This window comes from Mustelus asterias, chromosome 3 (genome assembly GCF_964213995.1).
Source record: "Mustelus asterias chromosome 3, sMusAst1.hap1.1, whole genome shotgun sequence".
Classification (NCBI taxonomy): Eukaryota; Metazoa; Chordata; class Chondrichthyes; order Carcharhiniformes; family Triakidae; genus Mustelus; species Mustelus asterias.
In genome coordinates this window covers 52,397,652-52,416,483 of record NC_135803.1, presented here as the reverse complement: position 1 = coordinate 52,416,483, position 18,832 = coordinate 52,397,652, and the positions used below count along the sequence as shown (strand labels likewise).

The window sequence follows — 18,832 nt, the reverse complement described above, 5'->3', positions numbered from 1 at the left end:
AAGGGTCAGGCAATGACTACCTCTCACCAGAGAGAGCCTCGTCTCCTTTTGATTTTCAATGCCACTACCATCACCTAATCCCCAAATCACTACATCCAGAAGGCCACCATTGACTAGAAACCTAACTAGGTCTCCAACATCAAAACTGAGCCTCCAAGAGCAAGTCAGAGGTTGGGAGTTCTGCACTGAGCAACTAACCTTCTGCCTCTCCAAATCTTTTTAACATTTACAAGACACAAGTGTGTGATGGAATACTCTCTACATGCCTGGATGAATGCAAGCCCAACAACACTCAAGATCTCAACACCATCCAGGATAAAGCAGTCTATTTGACCAGTAACTTATCCATCATCTTATTTATTCACTGACTCCACTACCATCGGACCATGGCTGGAATTTGCTGCCCCCCCCCCCACTGTGGCGGGACCCGCTGTGGGGGATGCAGCGGACTTTCTGAAGGACCAGATGATTCCAAGGTGGGCTAAGCTGGAAAGTCTTGGCCCACGTCTGCATAGTGTATCATCTATGAAATGTCCTGCAGCAACTCACCAAGGCTCCTCCTCCAGCAATTGAAAGATACACTTTACCTCCAAGAGGGACAAGAACAGGTGCATGGGAGTGCTACTACCTTCAAGCTCCCCCTCAAGTCATGATCCATCATAACTTGCAAATATATTACTGTTCCTTCATCGTTGCTGAATCAAAATCCTGGAAGTCCCTACCTAACTAATCCGGGTGGCACAGTGGTTAGCACTGCTGCCTCACAACGCGAGGGACCCGGGTTCAATTCCGGCCTCAGCTGACTGTCGGTCTGGAGTTTATACATTCTCCTCATATCTGCTTGGGTTTCCTCCGGGTGCTCCGGTTTCCTTCCACAGACCAAAGATGTACGGGTTAGGTTGATTGGCCAGGCTAAATTGGCCCTTAGTATCAGGGAGATTAGCAGAGTAAATACATGGGGTTATGGGAATAGGGTCTGCGTGGGATTGTTGTCGGTGCAGGCTTGATGGGCTCAATGGCTTCTTTCCGCACAGTAGGAAATCAATGCTTCCACTCTCTGATTCTAACACATCTATGGGAGCAGGTTCACTGTCTTTGACAGTTTAAGATGGCAACTTACCACCACCTTCTGGAGGGCAATTAGGGATTGCAAATAAGTGTTGACCTTTCCAGCGCTGCCCACATGCTGTGAATGAATATACAAAAGGACCAATGAGAAATGATAGGATCAAAGTATCTCCTCTTGATCATACCAGCCACCCCTAATCTCTTATCTATTCCAGTGGCACAGTGGACAATTATAATGCACAACTTCCCTGCTGAGATCAGTTAACCAAATAAACACCAAAGATCAAATCTGCGATCTTGCTGATCTGTACTGGGTAGTGTATTTAACAATTGAGCCCAAGGGGGTGTAAAAACATCAATTGCTAAAAGTATTAAAAATTAAGAGTACAAAATCAGCTTCAGGGAGATTCATCTCACCTTATGAGTAAAATCCTCATTCAAACGTTGAATTTCAACATAGGAAGTCAGCTCCCATTGACTGCTTAATTTGGTATCTGGACTCCAAACGCGACACTTAAATATACAATCCTCCTCTGAGCATCAAAGTTTCCCATTTTATCTCATTTTAATCCTCAGCAAACTAAATATGTTTAATCCACTATCAAAACTGTGCCTGGAGGGAGTGGTTCAATTTAAAAGTTCAAACAATTTTGTGTAAATATGTAATTTTGTTTAACATTCACTTCAATTGAATGATCTGATTGTAGTACAAAGATTCTGAATTTTTTTTTAAATTGAATTTTTAGTTTATAGAAAGCCAAGTGCACATATTTTGGTCTAACTGCACTGATTAGGAAACAGAGACAGGTTTAAAATTGAATGTGTTGATTTTACAATAAGTCACCTAAATATCCAGGCCGCAAGGTTGGTCGTTTATGCAGCAGCATTTAACAACTTGCACAGAAATGGAGGTTGCAAAATCTTCCTTGCAAGTTTTCCCTGCTCGAACGATGCCAAAGAACAATTAGCACTTAATAAATTGCACTGGTGGACATTCAGGGCCACAAACTGATTTTTTTAAGCAACAGGAAACTTTAAAATATTTAATCCTTTCACTGGCATTCCTCCAAACATATTAAGGTTTTGCCTGTGGGTAGATTCATACAATTGAAAGAATACTACCAACGCCTTAGGTTATAGAAATATTAAGTGGAGTGTATCGAGTTCCTGTTCAGAAAAAGTAGCATTGTTCCTTCTGGAGCAAAAAACTTACTCTCAATTAAAGTTATTCTTATGAAGATTTCACCTTTTCACTGTTATTTGATCCCAAAATTGGTCCACAGATGTAAATTGCCTTTGACAAGGAATTAGTCTTCAGCAGACTGCCCTGTACCTGTCTATAAACTGGTAGAAATTTTATTTTTGAGTGCTGCTTTTTATGTTAATGCAAGATGATACTGTGCAAAGTTAAAGCAAAAAAAATCCACTGTAATTGTTCAAAAATTGATGGAAAACTGCAGGAGTTCTCTTTTACTTTTGTGTCTGAAAGTTTCACCTGAAACTAGGATTTCTTTAAAAAAAAATGCAATTTGAAAAGTGTTTTCGAAAGTCAGCAATTTGAACCACAGAAGTTGACCTTGAATACAAACCAATCATGTATTATCCAACAGTCTTTCTTAAATTATCAACATCTGGAAAATATAGAAACATTAGTTTAGTTCAAGTGGCGATTCTTCCTTGTTATTGGTGAGTTTGGGATGGAGGTGGGGGGAGGGTTGATAGGGTGATGTGTGTCAAAGTCAAACGAACAAGTTTGATGGATCAGCTAGTCTTTTTCTTTACTTTTGTGTGTACTCCTGGCTTCAACATCCTGGCACGATGACATGGATACCTGCCAAAATTCCAAGTCACTCATTGCTGTAAAGTTGTATGTTGCCTCACGAAGAGGTCTGGAGGCTTGTATGATTGAACAATAACTGTTTATTAAAAGCGCAACTATATAGTCCTGACTAGGTGTTATCTCCATGCTAGTTTCTGCCAGACTCTCCATTACACTCTACCACTTCCTTATGGCTTTCTACATCATAATGCGAACACCCGTGCACTTTAATACTACACCTTTCCCTCAAGTCTTTACCCAAATGTATTTACAATAATATTTACATACAACCCCTTCCCTTTCAAAGTCTCGGATTTTACAGGTTCAGAAAGTCTGGAGGCTTTATGGCTCTTCCAGATCTTGTTCTTTTCAAGTTTGGAGGTGTGGTTGTCTCAACTGTTTTGGGCTGATTCTGTTGGTCTCGAGTTGAAGTTGTAGTTCTTGGTGTTTCAGGTGTCAATATGTGATTTGTATCTTCTTGCGCTCCTTAGTGTTGTATTTTTCTGTCTTCCTTGGTTGGATACCTTGGATTTAATCCTCTCCTTCCAGAAGGAATGTTCCACTCTGTTCATTCATGGAGTGGCACAGGTATTCAGTGGGGTCCACCATGTTCTTCCTGGAAATTGAAGGTTTACCTCATTTTCCTTTGTATGTTCCTCAAACTGCAATTTAGGTTCTAATGCTGTGCTCTGTTTCTCCATGTACACTTGTGCCTCCTTGAGTTTTGTTTTGGTGTGTTGATGGTTGCTTCTCTCCTGCTCCAGGATCGACATCATGTTGTGGACAGATTTTTAATCAGTAAGGGAATCAAGAGTTATTGGGATAAGGCAGGAAAGTGGAGTTGAGGAGAGTCCCATCCGATCAGTCATGATCTGATTGACTGGCGGAACAGACTCAGTGGGCCAAATGGCCTCCTTCTACTCCTGCATCTTATGGTCTTATGGGACCTGCCAGCTTGAAGCTTCAGCTTTGTTGCTTTAATTTTTCCTTGTTCTGTGACAGCAACTGTTTGACTTTGCAATTGAGACTCAACCTTCTGATGCTCCTCCTTCTCCTCTGTATCTTCTGTTTTAAGCATTTTGGTGCTCATCTGGAGGTTTGGCTGGTCTAACCAAAGAAAAATATTTTCTGCCAAGTGCAAAGGAGTTGGAATAATTGCCAAGAGTGAGTCCAGTTTTGAACTGAAGTCCCAGTTGAGATCATCCACACTAGTGGGCCTATGAGGAGTCTCCAATTCAGTGCTGTTGACCACATGGCTGTTTTGGTGTCTTCTGCTGTTTTGAGGAGGTTGAGGGAACACAAGCATCTCTGCTCTGAAGAGAAAAGGATTGATTGTGGATGACATAAAGAATTTTAAACTAATTGCTTATTGCTATACCAGAGTGGCTCTTGAATCATGCCAATGACAGGTAGTTGAATTCCTCCAGAACCATACAGTGGTGTGTCTGTCATCTCTAGTCAGAGGTCTTTTAGTCATGGTTCCTGACCTGACAGGACCATCATACTGGCTCCTGTGTCTAACTTGAAATTTGTCATTGAAATTTACAGATACGTCAACATTTCAAAATGTGAATCTGGGTCCTTAGCTTCTCCCGTGAAGTATAGTTGGATGGCTTCTTGGTGTGGCTCACGGACTTGTTTGGGATCCCCTGAACATTTTGAAATTTTGGATTGGCACATCTTTCCAAAAATATCCCAGGCGGTTGCAGTGAAAGCATTGCACAGTGAATGCTGGACAATGTTCGCTCCTGTGAGGTCTTTTGGTGCCAAAAGTGCTGACATGCTCTGCCACCATCTTGTGTTTTGCTTCACTATTGCTTTCCTTGCACTGGAGTCTCCCTGTCCTTTTGTTTTATGAGCTGGATTGTTGGCGTTGCTCTGTACTATGGTTTAACTTCACCATGCAAAATGGATCGGTTTTGCTGGCAGACTTCTGATTGTCTGGCCATTTGGATGACTTTTTCCAAAGTCAGAACTTCCTTAGATTGAAGTACATCCGAAGAGTATCATCATCCATTCCCATTATTATTCGAGCTCTTATGAGCTCCAGCTAAAGGTCACTATGTCACAGTCTTAAAACAATCTTTATAACTCATTTATAAAAGAGTCTACTGGTTCCCTGGTTTTTGGAGTCTCTTGTTAAATTTTGCTTGCTCCAAACCTTTTTTACTTCTTAGTTTAAAGTAGGTGTCAAAGGACTTCATGACCTCTTCAAAGTTATTGGAAGATTAATTTATTCCTCATCTGGCAATTATGTCATTGGCTATTGGACCTATTGAATATAATAATGTATTCACTTGTTCACCCTCTGCTTTTGTATTCAAACCTGATGATATAGTATATCTTAAAATCTTCTCCGTAACACCCAATTTTGTGCCAGGTCTAGCCCTTCCATCTGCCTTAATTAGTCTGGCAGTGTTGAATTACCATCCAAGGCTATTTTCAGCAGAGGGGAATACAGGTTTAATTTTTTTTAATGGCACTCATTTTTTTCTCTTTCTGCGCTTGTCAGGATTTGCTGGGCTCCCATCGTGGTTACAGAGCTATTTTGAACTGCAGCAATTATGCAGAAAATATTTGAACTGATTATTTTGGCCAGTGGGTTGCTTTCCTAAACTTGGAAAATCAAAATGAAACTCTTTTGCACTGACTTCTTTTAAAACTTTTTTTGTTTGTGTGTGGTCCAAGCTACAGCATTCCTCAAGCCACGCTTATTAAAGCAATTGGTCTACCAGTGCTGCCTGATTTTTGGGGAAAATTTAAAAGCTTATGTCAGCCTTTTTTTGGATGTTGCTCACCGTTTTCCGATCTGGCCGAGTCCTTTGACTCTACTTTTGATTGGACCACGAAATGGACTTCCATGTGCTTTGGTGGTGTCCTCTTAAACTGCACAGCAGATATTCTCTGCCCTTCAGCCTCCACACCTGTAATGAAGCTTCGGATGCGATCTCCAGTTGTGTGTTCAAGTTAGGCACACTTCTCTTTAGGCTGGACTGTAGTTTTTTACTTCTTCATTCTTTTGGGGTTTTGGGGTCCTTCACCTATTGCCATCCTGTTGTAAAATTGTATGCTGTCTCATGAAGTGGTCTAGGGGCTTGTATGGTTGAACAATAACTGTTTATTAATAACACATAACTATATATACATATGTACACACGGTACAGTCCCAACTAGGTGCTATCTCCAGGCTAACTTCTACCAGACTCACTGCTACACTATACTACTCCCTTGTGACTCTCTACATTGTGATGTGGGTGGTACTATTTCCCCAGTCCTATATTATCCCTTACAGTTTTGAACACTCCAATGCTGCACTCATGAGCAACCAGTCTCATTTTTCTACATGCTCCATAAGAGAACATGAAGAAAAAATTATCATGTATACTACTCAGCTTACTCCTTTGGTGTTGATTCAGGTTCTGGCATTGTGCTGTGCTGGATTTTTTTTGATATGTCTCTAATAGATTGGGGCAGGACTTCTACCTGCTGTCCCAGTGTATCATAGTCCAATATTATGGGTCAGGTATTATTATCCACTAATGGTGGGAAAGGCTCAGCTCAGGAGAGGCCACCCGGAAAATCCAGATAATACTGCAGTCCGATAACCTGCGTAGCACCAAACGAAATGGATGGTAATTTTAAAGGGCAAGATTGCAACTAATCGCTTACAGAAGACTGGGGCTGAGACCTTCGAAGGGCAGGAGATTAAATGAAAGTGGAGGGTAAAAAGGTCTTCCTAGTCCCTTTTCCTCCGTCAGGGGATTTTGCGGCTTTTCCTCTGTTACTGCAGAAATTTCAAATGGAGATGTGGGGGAAAAGTGGCAAGAGTGGTTGGCAAGAGGAAAAAGGACAATCTCCATTGGCTTTTATATACAAGGTGCAGGAGAAAGACGACCAACAGTTGACTTGGCAAAGATTGGTGATGGAAGGAAATCATGTTGGAGCAAGAAGGCAATGTTCGGCCGTACCACCTAATTTTTCCTCACTGTTTCGATGCCTGGCTTGCCTGATGTGAGGTGGGATAGTGTAGGAAAATCCAGACCTCAATGTCAGCTTCATCCTCCATCAGAATCAAATCTGCTCTTCTTTCACTGATCCTGTTTCCTGCACCATTTCCTCGTATTAGAAATCAGATCGCATTGTTCTTTTCTCCTGGTTTGAAGTGAAAATGAAATATAGGATTGAAAACCCACCTGTGGATATGTGCTGTGATTCTTATTGTGCTTGTATTGTGGGAACTTCATTGCAGTGCTGCGCAAGATTACATTACCAACATTACAATCTCAATGCATGAGTGAGAAGAGGTTCCAAAATACTGTACAAATAGCAAAGAGTGATGCATGACCCAAATAAAATATAGGTTTGATCTTGTTATATTATTAACGGTGCCTTTGTTTTATATTTTCAGGTAATGGGACTCCTGGCAAATCCTGGTGGTGTTCCGCATCAACCACAAACTGACTATGCTCTGTCACCATTAACTGGAGGTCTGGAACCTTCCACTTCAGTTTCTGCCAGCTGCAGTCAGCGGCTGGACCCTATGAAACCTCTTGACAGCTTGCCCACCACCCAGTCATACTGCCCATCAACTTACAGCTCCTCAGGTTACAGCATGGAATCAGTGGCAGGCTACCAGTATGGACAATATGGGCAAAGTAAGTGCCATGTAAATCTAAGCAATAGCTTTAGCTATAAAAATGCCTACCCACCCCATCCTTCTTCGATTTGTATTAAAATGTGTGATTCAGTGTACAAACTTTGATGATGAATGTGAAATTCAGAGTGGCTTATTAGTCATGTGTACAAATATGTTTTGAAATAATTGCAAAATATATTGCTGACTTAGTATGTTTTGGCACATAGTGCAACATCCCAGCCATATGCACAAGCAGAGCATGCAAACGTTAACAGGAAAATAGTTAGTATTCGGTCAATATCTTAGTTTGATTCAGAGAGGCTATGATGAGGGGAGGGACCAATATCACCGTAGAGAGATTTCAGTATTAAATTGTATTGAATTTGAAAAACAAAAGAAAAGCTGACATTTTTCTATACTGCGCTGTTGTGGTATCTGAAAATGTAACGTTTTGCCCTGTGTTAGGATAGTATTCTCTAGACATTGGAAGCTACCACATTCTGGCCAGACTACATTCAGCTTTCCCCCCCTCTAGTTCTATTAGGTTGCCAAAAATCTGTTACCAAGAAAATACTTTAATCTCATGGCTGTAAACATCTGTCTTTTATAGCATGCAGCCAGATGATACTTTATTTCTTATATTAGCTGGGGTATAGTTTTAATTAATGAATGAAGAACATTGCTGTTTAATTATTTAAAGGCTGCCCTATCATATTTTTAAGCCAGTTTTTTTTCATACAAATGCTTACTTTGAACTATGCTAAATACAGCTTAGTCAACATCGGCTGAGATTTTCCAGCCCTGTTGCGGCGTATGACCCAACAGCCAGCCAAAAGTCTATTGAATTTTGGTGGGACTGGACAATCCAGGCAGCGCGTGTTGTATTCCTTTCATATGAACATACAAACTAGGAGCAGGAGTAGTCCACTCAACCCTTCGAGCCTGCCCATGATATTCAATAAGATCATGGCTGATTGTAACCTCAACCCCACTTTCTTGCCTACCCCCGATAACCTTTCACCCTTTGGTTAATCAAGAATTTGTCCAGCTCTGCCTTAAAAACGTTCAAAGTCTCTGCTTTCACCGCCTTTTGAAGAAGAGAGTTCCAGAGACTCATGACCCACAGAGAAAACAATTCTCCTCATCTCTGTCTTAAATGGGTGACCCCTTATTTTTTATCGGCGACCCTTAATTCTAGATTCTCCCACAAGAGGAAACATTCACTCCACATCCACCCTGTCAAGACTTAAAAACTACATGACATAATATTTGTTTTAGCTGATGTGCAATCGGAAACTTCACCCCATTATTTTTTTAATTCTAATTTTCACTGGAATGGAATTTAATAAATGGCAACTTATTTTACGTTTTATTCAGTAATTCAGTGATGGAATCGAAATCTCTCTGCCTTTTTTTATTAATGCACTGGTTAATGCACTGGTTAATGCATTCAGTCAAATTCTACTTGATCAGTCACCAACTCCTTTAAAATCAACAGGTTTACAACTCCATTAAGAAAACATGCAGAAGAAATTGACGAGGACACATTAACCAGTGCGCAGAGTGGCATTTCAACTGGTTAACGATTTTTGCACATTATGCTTATTTTATACTTATGAAGTTGCTGCAGATGATACGTTCACATTAATTGGTAAATCCTTCCTCTTAAACTTCCCTTCCTCCACAACTGAGAAGCCGAATAGATCTGTGGTTGCGATTACAGTGCGACTCTTGGTGTAAAAAAGAGAGTTTGCACGAATGGAATAAAAGTTCATGTTAGAATGAAGAAGCCTCAACATAATGTGCTCTCTGGAAAGTCCACAAATTGAGTTAGATTGTTCAGATAATGGGTACAAAATATCCACAAAAAAAAATTGCCACGCACTTAAAAGTTCTGCCTATTTCTAATAAAACAATTTTGTTGACAGGCTGAGTTAAAGCACTATATGTAATTATCTTCAGTGCAGCCAGCAGCATCTTGATATGATTAATTGCCGAGACCTAATATATGCTTGCCATTTATATAGAACCTAAGGCCAAGGTCTGTCAAAAAATAAAACAGCCACTGGAATGTCACTATTAAAAACACATGTTCCGATAAAAACCAAATCAGGCATCATCTTGGACAATATTCCTGGATCCGTGTGGTACTGTCAAACTTGTCCTAATATAAACAAAGTAACCCTCGTAGTTTTGGCAGGTCATGATTAGCCCTGACAACATTGTACCTGCATTTGACATGGCCCCTTGCTACGATGTTGTCACAAGAAGCATTCCTAAGTTTCTTTTACTTCCATTACAGGTGCCTTTCATTATCTGAAGCCAGATATAGCATGAATGAAAATGTCCATAAAAAGTTGAAACGACCCTTGTTCTGGACCCACAAACATAATGGGACTATGGTACCCACAACGGTTGGATCTGTTCCCCAGAAACAAGCCAACTCTTGTCTTTCTCTGATAATGGTTTTCATTTGTGATCAAAGGAAGAGTCCTTTGTTCTAAGTTTTGGTATAAATATTACTTCTGTTGCCTTTAGACATTGGCTTTTCTATTCAGAGAAGAAGGAGAAAGTTAATTCCCATTTGGGGCCCACACAGGATTTGTGGCAAACATTCAGTAAATGATGATGAGTAAGAGCTTTTTCCAAGTTCTTGCCACAATAATGAAATATTGTGCATTTCTCAAGCATTCAATATTAATCATTTCTGTGTAACTTGATTATAGTTGAAGACTGATTTACAACCAACTCTACTAGTGAACGTTAGTTCGTTCAAGTAAGTCTTCATACGGACAACTCTCAAAGAAGAAAAACAATTTTTCTTTAAAACATCCTATTCCTTTAAGTGTGAACCACCTGGCTAGTGGAATCCTATCTACTTTGTGGTAGCCATTTACTGTATTAATTTCTATTTGCTGATTACCAGTGTACCAAACAATACTCACTTAGTCAACAATGCCTCATTGATTCTCATTACATTGTGACATCCCTATGTGGCTTAGTTCCAAAATTAACTTTAAGGGCATACTTCACCGATTTACTGAAGGGTTGTTTGTCATGTAAATAGATTAAACTGTTACAACTGAAGTATTTTGAAATAGTAGTCAATGCCAAAACAACATCTAAACAATCAGCTTTTCTTCATAAAATCTACACGCTTACCGTAAGAGCCATTCTGGTTTCTATCTCTCTGCTGATGAATAGATCAACATTATTCAAATAAAGGACCAAGTAATATGAAGAAAGGGTTTTTCTTTTCAGAAATAAATGGAGCTGTTTAAAGTTCCATAATTAGGTACACCCCACTATCAAATATCCTCAGTGCAGAAAGAACAAAAGCAACAAATTAACTCCACCTTTAGTGATGAAACAGCAATGTGCAATATTAAGTACTTCTGCGTTACCATGGTATTTGTTGAAAGTATTGTACTGTATTCTATTTTTCTTGACATCATTGTAATTTAATTGGTTGACCATATGTTTACTGGCAGGTGCTTTGGGTATTGCTAAGGATATACAAGAGCTGAACAAAATATACATTCATATTGTACATAAATTCTTAACTGTAAAATCTGATGTGTAGAAAGAACAACATTGTAATGTTTATATCACAAACTGAAAACCATATCTTATTTTAGTAAGACTAGAGGAATGGTATGTGTAGAAAGCAGAAGGCTCAGAAATTGTTCATAATGGACTGTTACTACCTTTCTGCTAAGTGCTTAAAATATAGTGGCAATTTGGACATTTCCATATAACCTTTTACAAATATGGTTCCAGAATCACACAGAAAGATTGGTAGCTTGATGTTTATATCCTTGTAGGAGTTTATGGTAACATTTTTCATGACTTTGTCCATAAACTTAATTATGATTATGATATCAACCTGTTAAGTTGTTGCATTGCGACATAGATATTCATAGAGAGGCTATTATTTATTCCTATATATCCAACTATTTTAGAATTTAGCATGTATCTCATGATATGTACATTTTTGCTTAGCATGTAGTAACAAATTAGATAATTACTGCCATTAAGTACAATGATCTAGATAATATGACCTCTTCTGTCATATGTTGGTTTAAAGGGTGATGGAACTGAATGTTTTGTGGTGTCTGTCATCCAACCTTCTGTTTGACATTTGACTGCAAAATACAGCCTTGATGTAAAGATTCTCTTTCCTGTACAAACACAGTGAATATTTACTATTTATAATAAAAAAATAAACAGCTAAGAAAATCAATCAACAGAATGTGAGTCCCATTTATTATACAATGTTAGAGCAATGGATGTCAAATAATATTGACGCTGGTTTTATGCTCAGCAATGAATGGAGGTCTCATTGACTTGCGGTGGGCTTTTAAACAGGGAGAGGGGAAGGGCATTTGGTGTGCTTTTAGGAATATAAAGGTGGTTGCAGCCACTTCAAGGTAAAATAGGAAATTGGACTTCTCCAAAGACTTGTTAGGTAAGTTCATGACATACTGTTGAACTGAGCAAACAGACCAGGAAGCTTTCAAGTTCTATTCCCGTTTGTATGTGTGTGTGTGGGAGCTGATCTGAACGCGGGGTTTCAAAATTCACCAGAGTGCATCTGGTCTTGATTTGGCTTAAATATAAACTGGTATTTCAGGGTAACTTTTAATCCTACCTGCTGGGAAACCGGGTGGGTAGGCAGTTAAAATCTACTCGATGATTGACCTGCTAATGTTCTGCCTGGATGCTGTTGTCTTTGATCTTGTTAGTCTGAGCAGGTAGCTATAAACCTGTCTGCAGTCCACAAAGTCCTTACTTAAATATGTAAATCATGGTTAATGACACCCTGACGGTTATTTTGTTTCTATGTAATGCAGTGCAGGAATATCACAAAAAGCATTACATCCCTGTCAGAAACCTATCAGATAAAATCCCAGCCCTACTATTCTAAATTTTATTTATTTATTATTGTCATCAAGTAGGCCTACATTAACACTGCAATGAAGTTATTGTGAAAATTCCTTAGTTGCCACACTCCGCCTTAGCCTCAGTAGATGATTGCAGAGGACTGCCTAAATAACATCACATATAAATTTATCATATTTTCAGAAAATTGTTTTTCAAATGGATATCAATACCTAGTGCAATCCAGCACTTGGCGATCTCTATATTGTTATGTTTTGCTCCTTCTATAATACTTTGATTCCACTCCTCCATTTTCTGTTTCTAGTCATCCCTTCTGTGATGGTTATAAAACTTTCTACTCTTCAGTCAATTACTAGAGGTGATCAAGCTATCCTAGTGATGATTGCTTGTCCTGTGCATTCATCTCTTGTTTTAACATTTTAATGGGTTTGACATAAAATACAATGAAGTATTAATAATATTTGACCTGTTGAACTGCCTTATTCCAGTGCAATTGTCATAATGCTATGGAGAAAACAACATATTAGTGAATGAATTGGGGGTAAAATTCAGCTGGTTTCTGTAATGGCATCTTATCTGCAATGCTAGTATTATGCTCAAGGTGCAAGCTGAAAATCTATCACACTGCATTACATAGAAACAATTTTCATAATCAGAGCTAATGATCACCAGTGAATAGTAAGGAAGCATAGATAAGTGTTTTACAAAATGAATCATCTTTCTCACACTACCAACACTGTCCTGTTCTGAAATACCCTTTCTACATCATTGAAGAAACTATTGTAGCTGGTTAGACTCTACTTAGCACTTTTGGTAGGTTCCTGTGTTTCTGTATGCAACAAATTCAACCTCTTCTTTTCCACTCTGAACCACTTCCTTTGAGCCCTCCCCTCTGTCAGCTCTGTCCTTAGACAAGACATACGATGCAACACACTTGTGGATTTCTGTTCGCATGCTCCAATTACCTCAATCACTCTTAGATCACCTCCTTCCACAGATCAGGCCTCACAATATTCAATGGTTTTTCAACTATTCCTATCTCATTCCTCACCAAACTCATCTCCAACAAGAGCTCATTTGATGCACCTTTGAGTCTCTGACAACATAAATCTGAGCTACTGAACTTCCCCTATCTGACCCACCACCGGAGTGTTGCTTTTGTCAATTTTCTTTCTTCAGTTACTTCAAGGCCTCTTTACTGTAATCACCATACTCCTTCTCTTAGCCACTCTATTGTTGAAAACCACAACGCCAGTTCCAGTTTCCCCTTCCTTTCTACAATTGTGGAACATGTCATGATTATCTATTTCCATCCTCACCTCTTTAGTTATTCCTTGTTTGAATCCCTTCAGTCTGGATTCCATCCACACTATAGCAATGAGAATGTCCTGTTCAAAGTCAAAAACAGCATTCTGTGTCATCCTTAACCTCTCTGTACCTTTGAACATGGTCAACGATATTTTCTTTATCTCATGCTTCTCCTCTATGGTTCATTTCTATGGCTCCTTACTCACCCTGCCTTTTGTTACTTCCTGCTTTGCAGTCTGTGTGTCACAGTAAGTATTCTTCAATCTGTTTGGGTTATGGAGCCTCCTTGCTCCTTGCCTTGCTTACAGAGCATTCTGTGGAGGATGCCACATTCAAAAAGCGACCAAGTGACTGGAGGCCTGCAAGCCTGCTGTTGTCTTTGAGCAACCATACACAAGATGAACGGCAAGCCATTCCTTCATCACTTACAGCAAAATCTGGGTACTATCTTAGAAATGCAAATGGGATGGAGATGTAGTTAACCTCTGGGTTGATAAGGGTGATCTGGGATTAAATGCATTGCCAAGGAAAGGACTATGCATCATTTTATGCTTTCAAACTTTTTTCCGTTGTGACCCCATTTTAATGTTCACACTTGGTGCCACCCCAGCATGAAAGTTGCAGAGGGGGAGGGTGCAGGAGAAGAATTGTTGAGTGGGGTGGAGGTACAAACAGGGTTACAGGCACAACTGAGTCTCTGTTGGTGTCAGTGATTGCGCCTCAGAGCTCATTGGTTTAGGCCAGGCAAAATAAAATTGTGCATGTTGTCAATATCTTGGGTTTACCATTGACCAGAAACTCAACTGGACTTGCCACATAAACACAGTGGCTACAAGAGCAGGTCAGAGGTTAGGAATACTGCAGCAAATAACTCATTTCCTGACTCCCCAAAGCCTGTCCACCATCTACAAGGCACAAGTCAGGAGTGTGATGGAATACTCTTTGCCTGCCTGGATGGGTGTAGCTCCAACAACACTCAAGAAGCTTGACACCATCCAGGACAAAAAGCCCACTTGATTGGCACCACATCCACTCCCTCCACCACTGACGCTCAGTGGCAGCAGTGTGTACTATCTACAAGATGCACTGCAGCAGTTCACCAAAGATCCTGAGACAGCACCTTCCAAACTCATGACCATTTTCATATCGAAGGATACATGGAAACACCACCACCTGCAAGTTCCTCTCCAGCCACTCACCATCCTGACTTGGAAATATATCGCTTTCCTTCGCAATCGCTGGGTCAAAATCCTGGAATTCCCTCCTTAACAGCATTGCGGGTCAAACCACAGCATATTGACTGCAGCGATTCAAGAAGGCAGCTCATCATCTCCTTCTCAAGGGCAACTAGGGATGGGCAATAAATGTTGGCCAGCCCATGTCCCACGGATGAATAAAAAAAAAAGGAACCTTGCAATCGATCGCTGGGCTGTAGAATCTGGGTCTCCACTTCACAGTTGTTATTGCTGCCTCAGACCTTGCGACCCCACTTGCTCGTCCTGTGACCGCACCCCCCCAGCCCCACCCCCCCACTGGAGGCCTCGATCCACAGTTTGGGGAGCCCTGTTTTATGCACTGGGAATTTTAGCAAAAGTTATTAAAAGTAAATACAGCATGAACCTTAAACATTTCTCCCTTAACTTCACTGGACTTTTAAAAATTCTTGTTCTCTCGGGAAGAGGACGATGACTTTAGAAATATCATAAAATGCAACAACAGTATCAAAACTAAATACACCATTAACTTTAAAAAACATTTCCCCCTTAACATCACTGGACTCTTATAAATTCTTGTTCTCTGGGGAAGAGAACAATGACTTCAAAAATGTAGAAAAATAGAACAACACGAGAGCCTATTTAATTTGTACCCATAGCAGTAGATAGTAGAAATATGATAATAACTACTTAAGTACACATCCATTCAGGTATTGCTACTATATGGGCTATGTTACATTTGTGCACAAACAAGGTATATAGAAGTGCTGATATAAAATAGCTTGCAAACATATGGGCCTATATTTTGCAGTCAGCTCCAACAAGCGTGCTTGCCGCTGACTGGGAAGAAACTGCCCATAAAGGTGTCGCAATCTCTGTAGTGGGTTTTCTACTTTGCAGATGGCAATTTAAATCTGATGCCAGACCAAGGGCATGTCTTGGCATACAACAGCAGTAATGTCTGTAAGCAGGCAAGGAATCAATGACACTCTCTCAGACAGCAAACAAGGAATCAAAAGCAAGAAGTCACACAACACCAGGTTAAAGTCCAACAGGTTTATTTGGTAGCACGAGCTTTCAGAAAGCTGCTCCTTCATCAGGTGAGTGGAGCATTGGGTTCACAAACAAGGCATATAGACTCAATTGCAAGATAATGGTTGGAATACAAGTCTTAACAGGTAATCAAGTCTTTACAGGTACAGACAATACGAGGTGGAGAGAGGGATAATGACAGGTTTAAGAGGTGTGAAGAGGAGACAATGCACACCTCTTTAACCTGTCATTATCCTTCTCTCCACTCACATTGTCTGTACCTGCAAATGCTTGATTACCTGTTAAGACTCACATTCCAACCATTATCTTGCAATTGAGTCTGTGTCTATATATGCCTTGTTTGTGAACCCAACGCTCCACTCACCTGATGAAGGAGCAGTGCTCTGAAAGCTTGTGCTACCAAATAAACATGTTGGACTTTAACCTGCTGTTGTGAGACTTCTTACTGTGTCCACCCCAATCCAACGCCGGCATCTCCACATCAAGGAATCAAAAAGCATGGAATTCCTTCACATTTAATTTAAATCTTCAGATGGTGAAATAAAGGATCACAATCAGATTAGGATAGAAGCTAAAGTAAAGATAGGCAATTCACTTTTTATTTTAAATTGCTCTTAAAAATACGTGGAATTTGTTTTAATGCTTGTGGATAAATTCAAAACTCCACAAATATAAAATTGTTTTTCGCTTTCAGTGAGTGTGTTTAGCAGTGATTATGAAGGTAGCATGCCATTAAAAACTCAATTATACTGCATCTCATTCAACAATGTGTAACTTTTTCACAGGGGTTTCACAGTGAGACTAATAGTGCAGAGTTTGAGATTTTCATCAAATCGCGATTGCAATGGAGATTATGGTCTGTGAAAACCATACAGTGCACCCAATGGAGGATTGAAGATCCTTTCCCTCCATTGACTCACCCTGGCTATCTCTGTAATTATCTCCAGATCTACAATCCTCCACGATATCTGTGCTCCTCTAGTTCATGTCCCTTCTGCACTCATTGGTTCCTGGGCTTTCAGCTGCTAGGTCCTAAATTCTAGAATTCTCACCCTTAACCTTGCCGTCTCTCTATCTTTCTTTTCTCCTTTGAGATACTAACTAAAGCATTCCCCTTTGACCATGCTCTTGGTTATTTTCCCTAAGCTGTCCTTATAAGTCGAACCTCATTTGAAATTGCTCCTATGAAGCCCCTTGGGACATTATTCTTTTAGTTGTTGTTAAAGAGGACCAGTGAAGGAAAGCAGAAGTGAAAAGGAACACTGGTGAGGGTCAGACAACAAAGTGAAACGGCCAGAGTGAAGTCAAACATTATCAGCTAACATTAGACTGATCAGACAATTATTATTGGAACTGAAAGTCAATACAACCAGAGACAAGGCAATCAAGATATGGAGCCAAGCACTGAAAAAAGCCAAAGCTTTGGAGATAATGGACAGACTAAGGTTGGTAAAAGAAGCAAGAACGGGAAGAAAATTTGTGACACTAGGTAAAGAATTCCAACACAAAACAGCAACCAATAGATACAGGTACAACAACACTGCTGAAGGAAACAAGGAGACTAATCTTCAACTTCTACCTGAACTGGGTGTAAGGTTCACTGTGTGTGCCTTGCCCATTGGCCCCTGGCACCAACTGGCCTTCCCAGCAATGCTTAAAGGGACTAACACAAGCCAATCTGTAAATGGACCATTTACTTTTGTCTCTTATTTTTCTAGGGTAAAAAAGCTGACTCCTCTGGGGTTTTGTGGCTAGTATCTGCACAGACCCACACTCCCCTCTCAATATCTGCATTGCTGACTTCCCACATTTCCTGGCAAGGGAGCTCACTTGGAGCAGTCGTTTGTCGCTCTCAGGTTGTTGGTCATAAATTAATGAGAAGTGGTCACCAACATGGTTTGTGCTTCTCCTGTGCAAAGCCTGCTGTCCACTCAATTACGGCAACAAAATAAAATTGGCCTCAATAAAATGATCATCAGATGAGCAAAGGAAGATCTAGAGAATAAAAAACTGGAAGGCAAATAAAATAACAGCAAAATTATTTTCAGTGGTGTAAAAATAGGAGGACAGTCAGAGAGGAGGGTCAGAATTTGCACTACTCAACATTGGGTCCATTTCCATGTCCCGATCCTATACTCAGTCAGCATCTGTCATGTGATGCAATTTTCAATGAAAAAGACTCTAATTTGTATGCAGCCCTATTTGGTGCCCAAATTAAGGGCAGTGGGTGCAGGGAAGAGGTGGGAGTTAATTCTGGAGGATGAATTTAAAAGGCAAACGGCCGTCATTTCTGCTGCCTAGAGGAATGGAACAGGCAGGAGCACAGAGGGCTGGCAGCCTCACGGTCTACTTAAGTGCCAACTCACTCATCAGGGAGTCAAGCCTCTCTGCCCAAGTGATGGCATTGTTGGGCATCGCGTTTGTTTTCAGAAGGTAGGCCTCATAAAACATGTTCAACTCCTTCCTGCCCAGTCCCCAACCTATTCTCCATAATTCGGGAGCAGGGTACGATGCCCATAGGCTGCCTACTCTTAGGCCTATTGAAGCTGTTAGATGCCCAGTCAAGTGGCAGTTGAGGGCTTGAATCTGCCTCTCTGGGCAATGCTGGGCAATGGCAAGTGGGCCAGTGTGCAGCGGTTGCTTTGGAAGAGGCTTCTTCGAAAAGGTGGGAAGAATGCGAGGGCTCATCAACTGAGGAGTGCCCAGTGCGCATCAGTGGCAACACCCCCACCCAACATGCCACCCTCTCGTTCCTCCATGCCTCTCCTCCAATACCCAGCCCCCCCCTCCCCCCCCACCTCCTCTCCCCTTGTCCTATGTTTTCTGATCCTT

General features: G+C 40.5%; 1 protein-coding gene across 4 annotated transcripts in view; it reads left to right on the top strand.

The window, feature by feature from the left end:
* The window catches only part of LOC144483837 (paired box protein Pax-3-like), an 87,547-nt gene extending 77,687 nt beyond the window's left edge, over positions 1-9,860 (top strand). For all 4 annotated transcript variants that reach the window (XM_078202424.1, XM_078202398.1, XM_078202418.1 and 1 more), the window contains 2 exons: positions 7,296-7,542; positions 9,826-9,860. In XM_078202424.1, coding sequence (XP_078058550.1) covers positions 7,296-7,542; positions 9,826-9,860 — 282 coding nt within the window. The remainder of the gene's footprint in view (positions 1-7,295; positions 7,543-9,825) is intronic.
* Positions 9,861-18,832: the final 8,972 nt, after the last annotated feature.